Source organism: Bubalus bubalis, chromosome 4 (assembly GCF_019923935.1).
Source record: "Bubalus bubalis isolate 160015118507 breed Murrah chromosome 4, NDDB_SH_1, whole genome shotgun sequence".
NCBI classification, from domain to species: domain Eukaryota; kingdom Metazoa; phylum Chordata; class Mammalia; order Artiodactyla; family Bovidae; genus Bubalus; species Bubalus bubalis.
Genome location: NC_059160.1, coordinates 154,676,118 through 154,695,277, shown reverse-complemented (window position 1 = coordinate 154,695,277; position 19,160 = coordinate 154,676,118). Strand labels below are relative to the sequence as shown.

At 47.0% G+C, this 19,160-nt stretch overlaps 1 protein-coding gene across 1 annotated transcript; it reads right to left on the bottom strand.

Annotated features, from left to right (window-relative positions):
- Positions 1 to 608: 608 nt before the first annotated feature.
- Positions 609 to 10,056, bottom strand: LOC102392340 (conglutinin-like). Its single transcript, XM_045165589.1, has 7 exons — positions 9,855 to 10,056; positions 5,430 to 5,546; positions 5,042 to 5,149; positions 4,628 to 4,735; positions 4,152 to 4,268; positions 3,459 to 3,542; positions 609 to 1,006 (listed from the first exon to the last, which is right to left on the bottom strand). Exons 1-7 carry the CDS (start codon positions 10,051 to 10,053, stop codon positions 624 to 626), a joined length of 1,116 nt encoding a protein of 371 aa, XP_045021524.1. The 5' UTR covers positions 10,054 to 10,056; the 3' UTR covers positions 609 to 623.
- Positions 10,057 to 19,160: the final 9,104 nt, after the last annotated feature.

Genomic DNA, 19,160 nt, shown 5'->3' with positions numbered 1-19,160 from the left:
ATGACCTCCAAGCCCCAGGGCTACAGCTTGCCTTGATGAGAGGAGTCTGAGGTTTGGGGAGAGGTCTGAACAGGGCTCTACCTGGGTGAGGCATCAATAGAAACAATTTGAAACCATGGGAGAGAATGAGCCCAAGCCTAGAGTGAATGCAAGGAGAGAAGGGAGCCAGAGCTGAGGCGCCTGCTCCTCTCTGTGGAAGTTCAGGAGAGGAGAGACGAGTGAAAGAGGCTGAAGGATGAAAAGACTGAAGGCAGGAGAGGAAAGGGAAGGAGGTAGCAGTGACCAGTGGGGTCAAATGCAGTCCATGTTTGGCAGAAGTGGAGGGCTAGACACCTGTCTTGTTGAGAAGGAGGCACTGGATTTTGCACAGGGGCATCTTGGAGACCTCCTATTAGCCCTTGCCCCTGAGTCGCAGGCTGCCCCCCTTTTTTGTGACAAATCTTCCAGATTTGAAGCCAGTTTCAAGCTTTATTCTGAGGGAGGAGTTCCATAGGAGGCCTGCCTTGAGGCCTTATCCCGTGGCTCAGTGGGGAAGCCTTGAGCAGCAGAGGGTCACCTTTTTATTGGGATGTTGGCAGCTCACAGCTCTAGGCACTGCCCCTTCCCTGAGTGGGTGGGGGAGCTCAAAACTCGCAGATCACGAGGAGTTGCTTACTGCAGGGTACGTCATTCCACTTGCCCTCAGGATGGATTTCCACACAGTTCTCTGGTTGTCCTTCATTGCTGTTGTTGGGCTCCCCAGTGGCCCAGTTGGAATAAACCAGTATTTCCCCAGTGGGGTAAGTGAACCTCCCCTCTGTGGAGATGTCATTCATGCTCAGGTAAGCATTCTTTTTCTGGGCTCTGACCATCTGTGTCATGGCCTCATTCTCGGCTGAAGAGCGTGGGGAGGCCAGCTGTCCCTTAGCCTCTCTGCAGAGCTGCTCTGCATCCGAATATGACTTTACAGCACCTGCCGTCTTGAAGATCTTCTCCCCGACAGCCTGGCCATCAGGGAAGAGCACCGCTAGGGGAAGAGGAGTCAGGTTGGGGATGTGCAGCAGCTAGACCTTGTGCCTCAACTGGAGTCCCCAGCTCCCACGAGGGTACCAGGGCACCAGATAGCACAAAAGCAAGGCACTTAGCTCCCAAGCATCCATCATGCAAGAGGTGAGGACCCTGGAACTCAGGTGCTTACGCAAGAAGCCCAAAGCCGCCCAACTGTCAAATGTAGATGAGGATCAGACCTTGTCGGAGGTGACACTAAAGCTCCCACATGCACTTTCTGTTCCTCCCCGTGCTGTTCACGAGAATCCGGCATTTTAATTACTGTGTAAATGGGAAGGCCTTTGGCAGGGAAATGACACTGTAGAGTCCAGGGCAGTTCCTGAGAGTGTGGAAAACACCAACCAGGTGGCTCATTCTCACCCTTGCATGATGACTGGGCATGTGGAGTTGTCTGAGCCGTTCTGTGCTGTGTGAAGGGGTGAGGAGAAAGGGGAGGACAGGGGTGCATCTGAGAGCAGCCAAGTGCTGACCTCTGCACTGGGGGAAGTCCAGTGTTGGCTTCCATATGCTTGCAGGTGAACCTATGGCCAGTCAGCCTCCCTGGACCACTGAGCAGGGGATGACGGCATCTGAGAGCTCTATGTGGGAGCAGGAGGGCAGAGTGGGATCAGCTTTGGATAGAGTCCTGTCTGGGCTTCAGAAAGTCATGTGTTCAGCCCTACCCTGGCAATTACCGCCCAGGTGACAAGGGAAAGTCATTTCTATTTTCAGAGTCTAATCCCTTATTTCTAAGGAAAAGGTACACTGCAAAACAGCAGCCCCTATGTGACGTGTTAAGTATCTCTTTATTCCATCCCATCCACACTGCTCTGACTTCCAGGGTCTGCATGGAAATCTTTTGGGCTCCTAAGAGGGCTCACTGGACTGGTTCTGAACCCAGGCTGCACCCTGACCCACTGCCCTTTTCCTCTGAGTAGCTTCAACAAGCAATCGGAGACCTGATTTTCCATGTAGTCAGGATGGCGCCAAGACAGCCGTGGACAAGGTCAGTGCAAGCTTGTGTGCCATGATTGGTTTATGTCCCATGCATCTGGGTGGGTATGCATGTGCATGTGTGAATACATATATGTGTCCATCTGAAGGTACATGGGCGACTCAAAGTCCATCAGGATGGGTGTGTATATGTCTGCATGTGTGTTCATGTATGTAGGTGGTGTGGACTGAGTGATGGTGTTTAGGTACACACAGGTGGCCAGCTCATATGCCCAAGTTCACCTTTGTTTATAGCAGTCTGCGTGAAGGGTTAGTTTTTAAGTTGTGCCCAACTCTTTTTGACCACCATGGACTGAAGCCCTCCAGGGTCCTCTGTCCATGAGATTTTCCAGGCTAGGATATCGGAGTGGTTTGCCATTTCCATTCCAGGGGATCTTCCCGACCCAGAGATCAAACCCAGGTCTCCTGCAATGTAGGCAGATTCTTTACCAGCTGAGCTACCAGGCGATGAGATAGTAAGTAGATGCTGCTGCTAAGTAGCTTCAGTCGTGTCTGACTCTGTGCAACCCCAGAGATGGCAGCCATGTAAATATTGAACAAGAAGGAAGATATAAACTGCTGAGAATTCTCATCCCACAACTTCAGTACTTAGTTGGCTTGAGTTCTTAGGAGCCAACCCTATGTCTCACCCAGTCAGGCCCCTTTATGCTCTGCTCCTTCAGAGAACTCTACTTCTTTTGGATCAATGAGGTTTGATAAGTGATGCACATTCAAAACTGTCATCATGGAGAGCAGAGACGGAGGAGGGGCAGTTGATGGAGTGTCCCAAAGGCACAGGGCACTCAGGTGTGTGCTCTAGGAGGCCTCTGCCTGATTAGGATCCAGGCTTATGGAAGAAAGTCTGCTTTAAACTCCACAAGAGGTGCAGGGGAGTCTAGCACTGGCCAGAGACTGGAGGCAGGCTATTCCTTCCAGACCCATGGACATCTTTAGGGTAAGATACTTGGTGGCCACACACCAAGGATAGGTCCCCAGAAGCCTTGAACCCCACGGGCATTATCCCACCCCCGCTCTCAGGGTCATGTCTGGATTCTCTGCTGCCCTGGGCTGTGCAGCTTCTTCTCTGGGCATTTGCACACCTGGCCCCACAGAGGGAAGAAATGCATCCTGGGTTGGGTGACCCCTTGTCTGTCCTAGGAACATGCCCAGGGTGGGCTGTGGTGAAGGTCTGCTGACTGGTGACATGGACCACATCCTCCTCCTGGTCCCATGTGTCTACTTGAGCTTCTGGAGCACGTGGGGAACAGCTCTGTCCCAGCCCTGTCCTAACCCCACTTCCTGCCCCAGGTCTAGGTCCAGTCCCAGTCATGGTCCCAGCAAGTCCAATTTAGACCCAGCCCAGTGAACTACAAGCCAAGCCTAGACTAAGTCTGAGGCCCATGCTCAGGGCCTGGCTAGGGTCAGGTCCAGGAACTCACCTTTCTTATACTGACTGAAGGCATTTTGGAAGCGTCGCAGATGTCCATCTAAGATTGTCACCCACTTCTTGAGAGCATTGAGCTCTGCAAGAGAGAGAGGCCAAGTGAAGACAGATCCAGAACAGCCTGGGGTCACTCAGAGCCCAGGCCTCAAAGGAAGAGAGTCCAGGTGGAGACGCTAGTTGGGGGTGGGGTAAGGAGGTGGAACAGAGGCCTAGGAAGCCTACCTCTGCTGACCTAGCTGGCCTCTGCAGTCACTGGATTTCCTGGGGTTCTCTTGTGAACAGTATCCCTGAACAGATCCCTGTACCTCACTGACAGTGAACCAGATGTCATTTTAATTCCAAATTCTAGGAATCTGATACACTTCCTTTTGCATTGCAGGGGGTGGTATGGTTGTAGGAGAGGAATACACATAGCTTGAGTATTTCCCATCCACTGAGTTATTTGATGTTCAAGGTTATCTGATGAATTGGAGAGGGAGGTTGGCCTGTCATAAAGATCAGATAGAAAATCTGCTCAGGTATTCCTCCAGCGAGTCACAGAGGCTAAGACCAGAGTCCACCTCGCCATACACCCTGTCAACTTTTCCTGCTTGACCCCCACCTGTAAATGGGTTACCTGAGAAGAGTTGAGCTAAATAAGGCCTCCTCCCTGCCCCACACCCTAATGGGGCCCCCAAGGCTTCCTTACCTGCAAGCCCACTCTCCCCCTTTGCTCCTCTTTCTCCAGGATCACCTCTGTCTCCCTTCAGTCCTGGGGGGCCCCTGGCACCTGAAGGGCCCTGTGGACCTATGGCTCCAGCAGGCCCTGGATAAGAGAAGTAGAAATGGGTGAGTGCTGAACATTTATTTTAGCATTTTCCTGCCCGCCCCTAGCCTCCATACATGGACTGTCAGATCCCCAGGAGTACACCCTCCCACATACAAATGTCCCTCTGTGCCTGGAACCTCTTCTTGCATCCTCTCTATACACTGACTGTCCCATAACCTAACAACCAGGCTTCCCTGAATACAGACAGTCCCTGCTGCTCATACCACCCTCTCCCTGGAGACAGACAGTTCCCAAAATGCAACACTGGCTCTCTCCCTGGAATGCCAGCTCTGACCTGGTGGCTGGTGGTGGTGGTCACAAGTAAATATGAGCCCAGCCCCACGTCCATTGATCACCTGCCACCCCAGCACGTCCAGGGGCTCCAGTCTCCCCGGGGGCACCTCTCTCTCCTTTGAGACCGGCGGGGCCTGGGAAGCCCTGCATGCCTGGGGCACCCACTCCTCCTGAGGAAGGAACACATTGGAGAAACATGGCTGAGAGTGTGCTCAGCAGGTACCATTTCTTTAGCAGTGCAGCTTGTCACCCACAGCTCCAGGTGAGAGAGCAACCTGGGAGACTGCTCCTGACCACTTGGTCTCCTCTAGGAAATTCACTCAGTGTGAGAATATGGGGAAGAGGCCCAGCCAGGCCTACCAGGTGCGGAGGTTCCAGGCTTTCCAGGCACTGTGCACGTACCCTGGTCCCCACCAGGGCTGCCAACGTCACCCCTCCCTTCCTCCTCCCTCACCCACCACATAGCGCCCTCCTACCTTTGGGCCCAGTCTCTCCTTTGGGGCCTGGTGTGCCTGGAGGTCCCATGCTCCCCTGCTTCCCTGAGGGGCCCTCTATTCCAGCTGGTCCAGGCATACCTGGAGGCCCTGGGAAAAAGGACCAGCCCAGTCAGTGACACTGAATCTCCTTGGAAGTGGGAGTGCATAAAAGATGGGGCTGTAGTAGAAGTCAGACAGGCAGCCTCCTCCTAAAGATGTTGCCCTCGCTCTCCTCTCCCCCAGGAGCTCCAGTCTTCCCTGAGATAACCCCATGCCACCTTAAGAATGACCTTCCTCTTCCTGGGGTAGAATCTGTGTACGCCTACTGCCATGGCCTAGCTGCAGCACGCCATCTGCAGACACCTGCCTTCCATGCCCAGCTGCTCACCACGTGGCCCAGTGTCTCCCTTTGGTCCAGGTTCTCCAACGGAGCCATTGTCTCCTTTCGGCCCAATAGGGCCAGCTGGTCCAGGCATTCCTGCTCGTCCTGCAGGTCCTGGTGAACCTGTGACATAGAAGAGATGGACATAAACCTGATCCTGGCCCAGGAGGAACCACCTGCCTGCAGGATCAGGGCCCATGCATTCTTTCAGGATTCTGTAGGGTGTAGACACTCCCTCTCAAGGTGACTGGTCCAGTGGTGATGTAGGAAATGCGTGTCTACATCTCTATTTTACAGGAGAAGGAACAGGCTTACAGAACTGGAGACAGATCCAAACCTAGACCCACCTGACTTTACATACAATGCACCTGCCCCTGCCCCAAGGCCACGGTATTTATGGCAGTAAAGTCTGTCAGCTTTTACCCTTGACCGTGGACTCCCTGCCCTCCCCCCTTCCCAGAACCAAAGTTTTATGTCAGAAATGACACCTGACACTTACCACCAGAGAAATAGAAATCAAAAGCACAATGAGCTGTCACCTCACACCTCTCAGAATGGCTCTTATCAGACAGCAAATAGGAAGTGCTGGAGAAGTAGAGAAAAGGAAAGCTTTGTGCAGTAGGGATGCAAACTGGAACAGCCACTATGGAGACAGCATGGAGGTTTCTCAGAAAGTTAAAACTAGAGCTACAGTATAATCCATCAATTCCCCTTCTGAGCATTTAACTAAAGAAAATGAAAACACTAACCTGAAAAGATATATGTACCCCCAAGTTAATTGCAGCGTCATTCATGGTAGCCCAGACATGGATGCAGCCTAGAGCCCAAGTATCTATGGACGGATGAACGGATGTAGAAAATGCAGGGTGCATATACAATGAAACATTATTCAGCCATAAAAGGGAATGAAATCTTGCTATTTGCAGCAACATTGGTGAACCTTGAAGGTACTATGTTTAGTGGAATAAGTCACAGAGAAGGGCGGTACTATACAATCTCACTTACATGTGAAATCTAAGAAAACAGATGAACAAAAACAGCATACTCACAATACAGAGGACAGATTTGTGGTTGCTAGAGGTGGGGTTGAGAAGTGGGCAGAATGGATAGAAATCTTCAAAAGGTACTAGGGTCCAGTTAAAAAACAATTGAGTCTCAGGAATATAATGTACAGCGAAGTTCTATAGTTAGTAATTGTGGGTTGCATGCTTGAACATTGCTGAGCAAGCAGATGTTAAAAGCTCTCATCACACACAAATCGTAACTATGTGTGTTGATGGCTTATTGTGACAATCATTGCACAATATATGCAAATATGAATTCATTATGATGTACATATTCTAATATAGATCAATTCTATTTTAATATAAAGAGAAAAACCTATGTAACATGCTTTTAAAATTATGGAAGATAGATGACATTATTGTGCATTATTAAGTGATAAAGGTAAGTTATAAACACTATTTAATATGATTCTGTTTCTTCAACAAGTCCACGCATGTGTCAGGCATGTGCACATGAAACACACATTGAAAAAACCACAAGAAGAGCATATGCAAGTGTTAACAGTTCTTTCTAAGGGGCACAATTGAGGCAATTTTAATTTTCATCTTCTTGTATTTAGTGACCACATACTAATTTGCTTTGGAAAAATGACGAAACATTTTAAAAAATCACATTACCTTAAGAAGGCTGCCTAAGTCTGAAATTATAAGAGATTTGCCTTCAAAGACTAAAGGGAGAAATGCCTATTGATTCAAGAATTATACACTCAATTCTGTGAATTTGGTTATTCTTTTTCCATTGAGACGTAATTCATATAATATAAAAATTACTTTTTTTTTTTTTTACTGTGCTGTGTAGCTTGCAGGCTCTCAATTCCCCAATCAGGGATTGAACCTGAGGCCTGGCAGTGAGAGCACCGAATCCTAACCACTGGACCTCCAGGAATTACCTGTAATTAATCATTTAAAGTATACAATTCAGTGGCATTTAGAATATTGACATAATTGTACAACTACCACTACTCTTTAGTTCAAGACTATTTGATTAATCCCAGAGAAAAGCTCATACCCATACTCCCTCCCTGCCTCCTCCTAAGCCCTGGCTACCTCTATGCAGCTGCCTGTCTCTGTTAGCTATTCTGGATATTTTATATAAATACATACAATATATGACCCTTTGTGTCTGCCTCTTTAAACTAGGAGTGACATTCTTGAGTCTCATCCAATTTGTAGCACATTATCAGTACTTCGTTCCAATCTATGGATGAGAAATGTTCTATAGTATGAATACAATACATTTTCTTTATTCATTCACCGCAGATAAATGTTGATAGACACTTGGGTTGTTTCCATCTTTTGACTGTTGTGAGTAAGCATTCATGTGCAAAAAGACAATGAAAAATCTGTCAGTTACTACTAACATGTTCATTCACTTATTTGTTCATTTCCTCATTATTTCATTTCTCTGTTCACTGAGAATCTCTGTGGAACATGGCTTTCTGCCTAGCACTGAGCAGGAAGTAAATGTCAGCACCAGGTCCTGGTCTGCAAGGAATTTTAAACTGTGTTTAAACTGTGAGGCACAGGTAATGAGTGAAGAAAACAGCTTATGAGATGTCCCTCGTCCCATCCCAGCACCCCCAACCCATGGACACACACGTACTCATAGGAAACAGGACTTCAAGGCTGAAGAGGATTCAGAGACCTGGAGAGGAGAGATGACATTTCAGATCTGGGAACCACTCCCCCAGGGTAAGGAGGGCCAGGCTTGCCTGGGCCAAGAATGTGCAGGTGGAGGGAGACTGGGGTATTTGATGGGTGGTGAGAGCATCTGTGTTGGACATTGGGTCCTGCTCTTAGCTCCAATTCTCACTAGGCAATCAATGGGAGCCCGGAGGATGGGCCCCGCATCCCAGACCCCCTGGTGCACTGTGCTCAGGCAGAGACACCTGGTCCCTGGCTGAGCCTCTCCTGGGCTCCCCCCTGGCTGGGGAGGGCAGCAGGTACCTTGGAAGCAAGTCAGTCCTTAGAAGGGAGCATTGGAGGTTGCCCATCCTTGTGTATAAACCATGGCAGCCATGAGAGCAGGGAGGTAGAAGAAGGGATACTTTTCAATACAGGGACCCTCGGGGAGCTAGAGAGAGCTGGCATCTTGAATACCACCCCTCCTCCAAGATCACTTCTAGGAGGCCTGCTCTAGTCCCAGCCCATTCATGTTGGAAGCTACTTTCTTTCTAAAAGACAGACAGATACTTGTCTCTTACCCTACAAATCCTGGGGATGTTATGTATTCTTTTCAGCTTTAATCTGGTTCATGTATTTCCTCTCCAATCAAAACACAAACTCCAGAAAGATAAAAGAACTCAGTTGATGCCCCATAACCCTGGCCCAAGGCCATGTTGGTCCCCTCGTCCTTGTCACTGGTTCATCAAATTCTCACTTCTTGTCAGTAAAAACCAGATCTTCTCCTGTGGGGCAGTGTTTCCAGAAAATTGCCTTAATAATCAGTACATTTGGAAACCTCAGGCGAATTCAGCTGGTTGCAACAGCAGAAGAATAAAAGTTTATCTTGAAGACCCACCAAAAAAATGAAGCCTTGGCTCAATTCTTTGTCACTAGTGTTTGATATTATTCTCATCTACAGATGATTAAACTGAAACTTACAACACTGTCATCAGTTCAAAAATATTTGACATTCTGCAGAGGCAACATTTAATACGAATGAACAACAGTTAAGTTTTGGAGTGTGTGTACTCAGTTGCATCTGACTCTTTGTGGATTGTAGCCTGACAGATTCCTCTGTCCATGCTATTCTCCAGGCAATAACAGAGTGAGTTGCCATTTTCTATCCAGGGGATTGTCCCAACCATGGGATCAAACCCACATCTCCTACGTCTCCCACATGAGTGTACTAAGTCACTTCAGTCGTGTGCAACTCAGTGGCCCAAAGCCTTCCAAGCTCCTCTGTCCACGGGATTCTCCAAGCAAGAATACGGGAGAGGGTTGCTATGCCCTCCTCCAGGGGATCTTTCTGACCCAGGGATCGAAACTGCATCTCTTACATCTCCTTCACTGGGAGTCAGGTTTTTTACCACCAGCACCACCTGGGAAGCCCAATGAGTTCTGGAGCAGGGGATCCAAATACCAGTCGCTCACACATTGTTTGTACCTTCTTGGGGTGGTTAGGGTCAGAAGATCCTAGGGGAGGAATCAGGACAGGTGGTTATGGAGCTGGGGACTTGGGCAAGCCAGTCTTTGCCGACCAGTAAAGCCATGTTTTAGGTGGACTGAAAATCTGGGGGATTCCTCCCCTCTTGGGAAGACCATGTTCAAGGTTTCCACAGCAGAAGATTCAGAGTTTTGGGGTTGGTTACAATTCCAGTGCTCACCCCTTCCCATCAGGGCAAGCCCATGGTCCCAGTTCTACCTGGATCTCCCTTCTCCCCCCGGGGGCCTTCTCTCCCATCTTGTCCATCACGACCAGGCAAGCTACTCTCCAGGGGGCTACACATAACCAGGGTACAGGCATTGGCCAGTGTTTTCTGGGAATAGATCTTCATTTCTGCTCCCAGGGATCTCCAGGGCTGTGTGAGCAGGAGCAGCACGGAGAGAGGGAGGAGAAGCATGTCCTAGGCAGAGGAACAGAAAGAGGGGGTGCTCTTGGTCCAAGGACGAGGCTTAGGGCTGACCCAGCTCCTGGAGGTCAGGAGAAGCCCTTCCCCCATCTCCTCTCCCATCCTCTGAGGCAAGAGTAGCAGGGCTTCAAAAGCAGTTTAGGGAAAGTTAGGATAAGGTCTGGCCAGAGAGGACATGAGTGGACACGCTGGGCCTCTGACCTGGTCTGCCAGAAGTGTGAATCTACTGTCAGATGGTCTGTGTCATCCCTTTTGGGGCTTGTCATCCCTGTCAGGGGCACTTTGGCCAGGATGTAGAATTCCTCACTGAGGCCATTATTATACCAGGAGGGACTCACTGAGGGCCCTTGGGTGGGACCCTTCCCTCTCTGGGTCTCTTTATCCCTTTTTATACCAGTGAGTTGGTTGCTTTTACCTCTTACAATGCTGGCTTGTTTCCTCTCACTTGCTGCTCTGGACAGACTAGTACTGGAGTCTGCAGTGCTATCTGAAAAAAAAAAAAAAAAAAAAAAAAAAGCCAGAGTCCTAATGCTTGGTAAGGTCTGTCCTGAGCACAGAAAGGTGCATGACTGCTTATTTTCCAGGATTTGTCATTCCAGGGCTCCACCAGGAAAGTTCCTGGTACACCTAGAGTCCTGCCCAGACCTCCTAAGAGGACTTGGGACGGGGGCCTCTTGGTAGAGAGGACGTGTGAGACGGGTGCCATCAGGGGGAAGCTGGCTTCAGAGGAGGAAAGCCGATGTCCAATAGAGCTTCTGGTTACCATCAGAAAGGGACTCAGGAGCTAAGTGAGATCAGGGTGCAGGACGTGGGTCACTCCCAGTGTTGGGCTTCTTTCCTCTCTCAGAGAGAAACTGTAATGTTTAGAGCATGGAAAATAATCATGGGAGTTGCAGAGACCTGGAAGAAAGCCCGAGGGACCTGTGCAAAGGACCGAGCGTTGCCAAGCAGGCTGAGGTAGTGGGAGGGAAGGGGTTTCCTAAGCAGAGAAGTGCCTCCTTCCAAGAGGATGATGAATTGCATTTACCCTGGGGACTTCCAGACAATGGCATCAGACATCTGGTTGGATGTCACATTCAACTCTCCCCCTTTCCCTGTCCTAGAAAGACATCTCCCACCAAACAAAGGGAGAAGAGTAAAGAGCACCCCTTATTGCCTCATTTGCTCCCACCACCAGCACTGAATCTCCTAGAGTGGAAGATCTACACACACCCTGCCTTCTTCAACCACTCACATAGGCAAGGAGATATTCACTGGATATTGGAAAACAAATTAAGAGGCAAGGACAGAGATACTCACAATTGCTTCCTGTAAGGGTCCAGAATGTCCAAGCATGTTAGAGTTCCTGGGTAAGCACTGGCTCTTTATATCTGCCCTGTAACTTGACCCTCAGCCCCAGTTTCCTGAGACTTCTCTTCAGGAAGTAGGGTAATTTCCTTATTATTGACTCACTCAATTTCACCCCCACCTGAGCTCAGGTGTCCACCTGGGTTCTGGACACCTGCCACTAATGTTGACAGGACTAAACACACATTAGAGTTCAAAGAGCACCCTCAGCCCAGGATCTCATGGATTCCCCACTTCAGCCTTGTAAATAAAATGGCAGCATCAGTGTCTGTATTTCATGATGTCCAGGGATCCAAGGTCCAGAGAAGAACAGTAAGTTGTACAGCGATCTACAACTCTTGCAAAAGCAGCCTTCCTCTGCAGAGTCCAAGAGCTAGCACCCTGCGGCCACTTCTCTTCCACCTTCATCTCAACATTACTGCTCAAACACTAGGAAAGAGCCGGGAGCTGCTTGGCCAATCTGAGCAGAAGTGGGGCAGGTGAAGGGCTGCTGAGGCAGCAGCCTGTGGGAGACAGCATCTGGGGGAGCTGCCATCTGGCAGGGGTCACTCTTTTGCTTTCTGCTGTCGATCTAGGACAACTCTCCACTTGCCTCAGGATGGCTTTCTATGCTCTCTGTTCATCCCCTGCCCAACCCTTATTCACTCACTGCTGCTGCTGCTGCTGCTGCTAAGTCACTTTAGTCGTGTCCGACTCTGTGCGACCCCATAGACACACATGACTATCCAATTCTCTTAATTATAGGGTTTAACGGCAACTGCCTACATGCTTGCTGCCCCAGACACTGGTTTCCCTGGTAACTGATGAACAAACTGACGTCAACTCTCTGTTAGACTGGTAGGCTCCTCCCTCAAGCGGTGAAGAGCGGCTCCACGTCCTTCCTGCTCTCTGCTGAACATGGTATGCTGTTGCGCTAGGACCCTTCTTTTCCGGACACGTAAAATTTCCTATCTAATAAGCCATGGACATCTTTGTCTCTGTCTCCCAACTCTTGCTTCGGTCTCAAGGCTGGGCATCAACAAGCATGCACAGCTGCAGGGTGAAGCCCAACAATTGGTGAATCAGCCAGAAAGCTACAGAAAATCCCGTGAGTGCAGAGATGTTGGAGAATGAGGACAGGGAAGGGAAAGTTGTGGGGATAATCCCGGAGTTCATTTCCCTAGCATGTGGGTTCCTGTGAGAGATATCTTTCTCTTCCATTAAACTGATGACATCCTGTTAACCTCAGTTTCTTTCCAGTTTAAAAGTAGCAGCCTGGGCTTGTGCTTCACCTGACTACCTGGGGAGGGCTTGTGATACTGGCAAAACACAAGAGCCTTTCTGGTTTTATTGTTTTCTACAAAATACAAACATACCCCTGACCCACCACCCCTAAACACCCTAAACAATTACAGGCTTTATGGACACTAACTGGGACAGCTTGTGAATTGGCCATGGTCAGTTACCATGAAGGGTTTGGTTGGGACCTGTGGCAATGGCGAAATAAAAAGAGTACCCTCTGGGCTTCTGGTCCCAGGTGTGGGAGGGGGCAGAGCAGGGATGTAGTGTCAAGGAACAAAGCTCTATGCAGCCTACATGCTTTACAACAAACAGGTGGAAGCTGCTACAGTGGGCCTACTCCAGTTGCTGAGCAATGCAAAAAAACACCACTTTAGTGGCCATGAAGTTCAGGAATGGGCTGATAAAAATGCCATACCTGGACTTTTCCACCTGTCCTACAGCCCTACTGCTGCCAGGCTAATAGAAGGACGAGTGGACTGAGTAAGCAACAACAGATACAGGAAACCCACTGTCTCAACCTGTGAACCAAGAGGCTAGCTTAAGTCATAGAGCTTTTCATTAAATATTCCAAGAGCAGTCAGCACAGGGTGTACCTACATCGTGTTAACCCAGAGCAAACTATTCAATATCATCGGAATTCAACTGTTGATCACCCAAATATCATTGCCAGCTAACGATCAGGAGAATAACTCACTTTTGTCCTTGCCACAGGATCTACCCCCAGGGGAACATACTGTAAGTGGCTCTGGGACTGAAACTGGTATGGATGTCCCAGGTGTTTTGGGTTTTCAGCCCTGTAGGGATTAGGAATAAGGGACTTAAAGATTTCATCTGTGCCCACATAAAATAACTAAGAAATTAATCTAGGGCCCCCACTAGAGAAAGGCACCATTATATTAACCTTGTGTTCTGTTATACCCCTCCAGTGTTTGTTGACACTGGCTGAAGTGGACTGAGTTTGGACAGAGTAATGGTACTCTAGCCAGGACAAAAAACGTAGTCAGGGGTGTTATTATGTCAGAATGCGGTGACTGCTTGTATTTTGCTTAATGGTCACGATCTTCCCTGCACTGAGTCTGTTAGACATCTTACATTTCATTTCTAGTCTGAGCGGTAAGGAATCTATTTGCAGACGGGGCAACAATGGTGACCTCACTCCAGAATGAACCTGATGGTGGGTCTACAGTGATATGCTGCTGTTGTCCTCAGGAATTCCATGAAAAATTGACCTGATAAATGCCTGTCTCCAAAGACTGCCTACTCTTTGGACTCTCAGTATTCACAGCTGTGGTTGTCTGTATTGCATTTGTGGCATCTGACTGCGGTGCACCTTTATATACCTGAGGCCGGGAATACTGTGGAAGAGGGGTGGGCCTAGATAGTAAGGGTCATAGGTCATACAGGTTACGTAGGGATGGAGTGTATGGTCAGCCCATTTGAGATGCTGTTCCCTTGCTTTTACTACATCTCCCTGCTCGACCAGTCCCTGCTCCACTCACAGGACTGCTCAATCCTATTTTCTACATTGCTTAATTAATAACCACCTACATGCTGGCTGCTGCTCTAGCTGCAGGTTTCCCTGGTAACAGATAAGCCCAACTGACATCAACTCCCTCTGTAAATGGTAGGGGGACACATTGACACTTCTCCCCAGTGCCAAAAATTGCTGCCATTTCCTAGCTGCTATAAACATTGGCACATCACTCTAGGATAATGTGTTTCGAACATGTAAGATGCCCTGTCCAATAACCATTGATGTCTTTCTTGTGGTCTCTCCCCCTTGCTTCAGTCTTCGGGCAGGGCCTCTACAAGGCATGAAGGCCTGTGAGGTCCAGCCCAACAGCAATGGGCAGGTTACTTTTGTTTTGGTCTCTGGGAACTGTCAGGGGAGGTCTCCCAGACCTGCTTCACCAGAGCATTTATAGACCCATTCTGCTCTGTTCTGGGTGCTGAGCTCTTTGCTTCTGAAACCATAACACAGGCAGGAAAAAGGAGACATGGACATCAGAAGAAGTAAGATTCCAGCTGTTTCCCTCCTAACCTGTCAGGCAGAGGGCAATGTCTCTGAGGTCAAATCTTGGGGGTTCGATTTATACCTTTCATCTGATCATTGTATACTAGGTGCAAATTCAGAACAACTGTCCACACCTGGCTAGGAGTGGCTTATCCATTGGTTGGCTAGAATGGAGGGCTCTTCATATACTATTGCCTTTATTGTCTTTCATTTCCTTAAAGTTGATGTCTTAGTAGCTCCCATTTGTTGATTCTTAGCTCAAATAGTAATCTGCCTTCCCTTCACTACCCAGAGTACTCAAGTCCTCAGGTATACAGGCATTCCTTAAAACATTTCTCCCTCTGCTAAGAGCTGGGATCCAAATGAAAAATCACTTTCTGTGGCTCAGATGCCTTTCTTGGTTTTAGGCATGGATTGAAATTCATGCCTTCAGTTCATGTGCCCACTTATAGCTCATCTCTTATGGACAGATGTTCAGACATAAACAGCCACCAAGTCCAGATGAAAAGCACCTGAGTTAGAATCAACACTCTTCCTGCAGGCTGTATCAGAGAAGCACTTTTCTGATGAGAATGAATTTCCTTTCTCTCCATGCAGAACAGAAGGGTCTTGCAAGCCAGATGAAGCAGGATAATAGGTTTTTGGATACAAATGACTCTAATTTGTATCCAAAGAGACTAACTACTAAGTCTGCTAAGTCGCTTCAGTCATGTCGGATTCTGTGCGACCCCATAGATGGCAGCCCACCAGGCTTCCCGGTCCCTGGGATTCTCCAGGCCAGAAAACTGGAGTGGGTTGCCATTTCCTTCTCCAAAGCATGAAAGAGAAAAGTGAAAGTGAAGTTGCTCCGTCATGTCCGACTCTTAGTGACCCCATGGACTGCAGCCTACCAGGCTCCTCCATCCATGGGATTTTCCGGGCAAGAGTACTGGAGTGGGTTGCCATTGCCTTCTCCAAAAGAGACTAAGATATACCCCAAATCACTATCTTCCTACCTTTGGGAGAACAGTTCTCATCTAGGTATAATTGTGTCTCAATCCCCACCAAGGATAAGGTCAAACACCTGAGATAATTAGGTTATCCCAAGGGGTAGGAGAGGGTGGATTTGGGGAAGGTGGATTTGGGGCCCTAGGGCCCTCAAGCACAAGATCCTGGTTACTTCTGTTTTATAATCACTTACTTCAGAACTTATGAGAGAGGTGGTTCAGCATAGGTGTGTCTTGGAGATAAGGAATAAAGGAATAAATCACATGCCTACCCAGCCCAACCCCTAATTATTTTATGGACTTTCCTTCTTGACCATCCATTCAAATGAGCCTGTACCACTCAACCACTTAAGGCCACATGTATTCCCAAGCGATGATAATTAACTACTAGGATTTGAGTAAATGCTGTCTCATACATCCCAAAGTGAATCAGGAGAATCATGTCTTCTTGAGAGTTTAAGAATGGGTTGGTATAAAGGTACAAAGAACCCCCAACAACTGGTGGCCCGGTGGTTAGGATTCCTGGGTTTCGCAGCTGTGGCCTGGGTTCAGTTCCTGGTCAGGGAGCTGAGAGCCCATAAGCAACATGGTAAAGCCAAAAAAGAAAAACAAGTTTTCTCCCCAGTGTACCCTCAGTTTGAAGTCCCTGTGACCCATAGCTTATTGGTTTCTTTCTTTTGTTTTTGGCCATGGAGCAAGGTATGGGGGATCCTAGTTCCTGACCAACAATGGAACCCATATTTCCTGCATTGCAAGCAGGAAGTCTTAACCACTGTACCACCAGGGAAGCTCCCCCAAAGAATACTGGGTACTATCTGTTTGTTCAGTTGTCTCTCAGTTTGTGTCTGACTCTTTGTGACCCCTTGGACTCCAGCACGCCAGGCCACCCTGTCCATCACCAACTCCCAGAGTCTACTCAAACTCATGCCCATTGAGTTGGTGATGCCATCCAACCATCTCATCTCTGTCATCCCCTTCTCCTCCCACCTTCAATCTTTCCCAACATCAGGGTCTTTTCTTTTCTTTTCTTTTTTTTATGTTTCAGCTGATTTTTTTTTTATTTTTAAAAAAATTTTTAATATAAATTTATTTATTTTAATTGGAGGTTAATTACTTTACAATATTGTATTAGTTTTGCCATATATCAACATGAATCTGCCACATGTATACACGTGTTCCCCATCCTGAACCCCTCTCCCTCCTCCTTCCCCATACCATCTCTCTGGGTCATCTCAGTGCACCAGCCCCAAGCATCCAGTATCATGCATCAAACCTGGACTGGCGATTCATTTCATGTATGATATTATACATGTTTCAATGCTATTCTCCCAAATCATCCCACCCTCTCCCTCTCCTTCAGAGTCCAAAAGACTGTTCTATACATCAGTGTCTCTTTTGCTGTCTCGCAGACAGGGTTATCGTTACCATCTTTCTAAATTCCACATATATCCGTTAGTATACTGTATTGGTGTTTTTCTTTCTGGCTTTCTTCCCTCTATATAATAGGCTCCAGTTTCATCCACCTCATTAGAACTGATTCAAATGAATTCTTTTTAATGGCTGAGTAATACTCCATTGTGTATATGTACCACTGCTTTCTTATCCAGTCATCTGCTGATGGACATCTAGGTTGCTTCTATGTCCTGGCTATTATAAACAGTTCTGTGATGAACATTGGGGTACATGTATCTCAATTCTAGTTTCCTCGGTGTGTATGCCCAGCAGTGGGATTGCTGGGCCATAAGGCAGTTATATTTCCAGTATTTTAAGGAATCTCCATACTGTTCTCCATAGTGGCTGTACTAGTTTGAATTACCACCAACAGTGTAAGAGGGTTCCCTTTTCTTCACACCCTCTCCAGCATTTATTGCTTGTAGACTTTTGGATAGCAGCCATTCTAACTGGTGTGAAATGGTACCTCATTGTGGTTTTGATTGAGCATCTTTGAATGTGCTTGTTAGCCATCTGTATGTCTTCTTTGGAGTAATGTCTATTTAGTTCTTTGGCCCATTTTTTTGATTGGGTCGTTTATTTTTCTGGAATTGAGCTGCAGGAGTTGGTTGTATATTTTTGAGATTAGTTGTTTGTCAGTTGCTTCATTTGCTATTATCTTCTCCCATTCTGAAGGCTGTCTTTTTTCACCTTGCTTATAGTTTCTTTTGTGGTGCAGAAGCTTTTAAGTTTAATTAGGTCCCATTTGTTTATTTTTGCTTTTATTTCCAATATTCTGGGAGGTGGGTCAAAGAGGATCCTGCTGTGATTTATGTCAGAGAGTGTTTTGCCTATGTTCTCCTCTAGGAGTTTTATAGTTTCTGGTCTTACGTTGAGATCTTTAATCCATTTTGAGTTTATTTCTGTATATGGTGTTAGAAAGTGTTCTAGTTTCATTCTTTTAAACGTGGTTGACCAGATTTCCCAGCACCACTTGTTAAAGAGATTGTCTTTAATCCATTGTATATTCTTGCCTCCTTTGTCAAAGATAAGGTCTCCATAGGTGCGTGGATTTATCTCTGGGCTTTCTATTTTGTTCCATTGATCTATATTTCTGTCTTTGTGCCAGTACCATACTGTCTTGTTGATTGTGGCTTTGTAGTAGAGCCTGAAGTCAGGCAGGTTGATTCCTCCAGTTCCATTCTTCTTTCTCAAGGTAGCTTTGGCTATTTGAGGTTTTTTGTATTTCCATACAAATTGTGAAATTATTTGTTCTAGCCCTGTGAAAAATACTGTTGGTAGCTTGATAGGGATTGCATTGGATATATAGATTGCTTTGGGAAGTATACTCATTTTCACTATATTTATTCTTCCAATCCATGAACATGGTATATTTCTCCATCTATTAGTGTCCTCTTTGATTTCTTTCACCAGTGTTTTACAGTTTGCTATTTATAGGTCTTTAGTTTCTTTAGGTAGATATATTCCTAAGTATTTTATTCTTTTGTTGCAATGGTGAATGGAATTTTTCCCTTAATTTCTCTATTTTCTCATTATTAGTGTATAGGAATGCAAGGGATTTCTGTGTGTTCATTTTATATCCTGCAACTTTACTATATTCATTGATTAGCTCTAGTAATTTTCTGGTGGAGTCTTTAGGGTTTTCTATGTAGAGGATCATGTCATCTGCAAACAGTGAGAGTTTTACTTCTTCTTTTCCAATTTGGATTCCTTTTATTTCTTTTTCTTCTCTGATTGCTGTGGCCAAAACTTCCAAAACTATATAGTAGTGGTGAATAGTAGTGGTGAAAGTGGGCACGCTTATCTTGTTCCTGACTTTAGAGGAAATGTTTTTAATTTTTCACCATTGAGGATAATGTTTGCTGTGGGTTTGTCATATATAGCTTTTATTATGTTGAGGTATGTTCCTTATATTCCTGCTTTCTGGAGAGTATTTATCATAAATGGATGTTGAATTTTGTCAAAGGCTTTCTCTGCATCTATTGAGATAATCATATGGTTTTTATTTTTCAATTTGT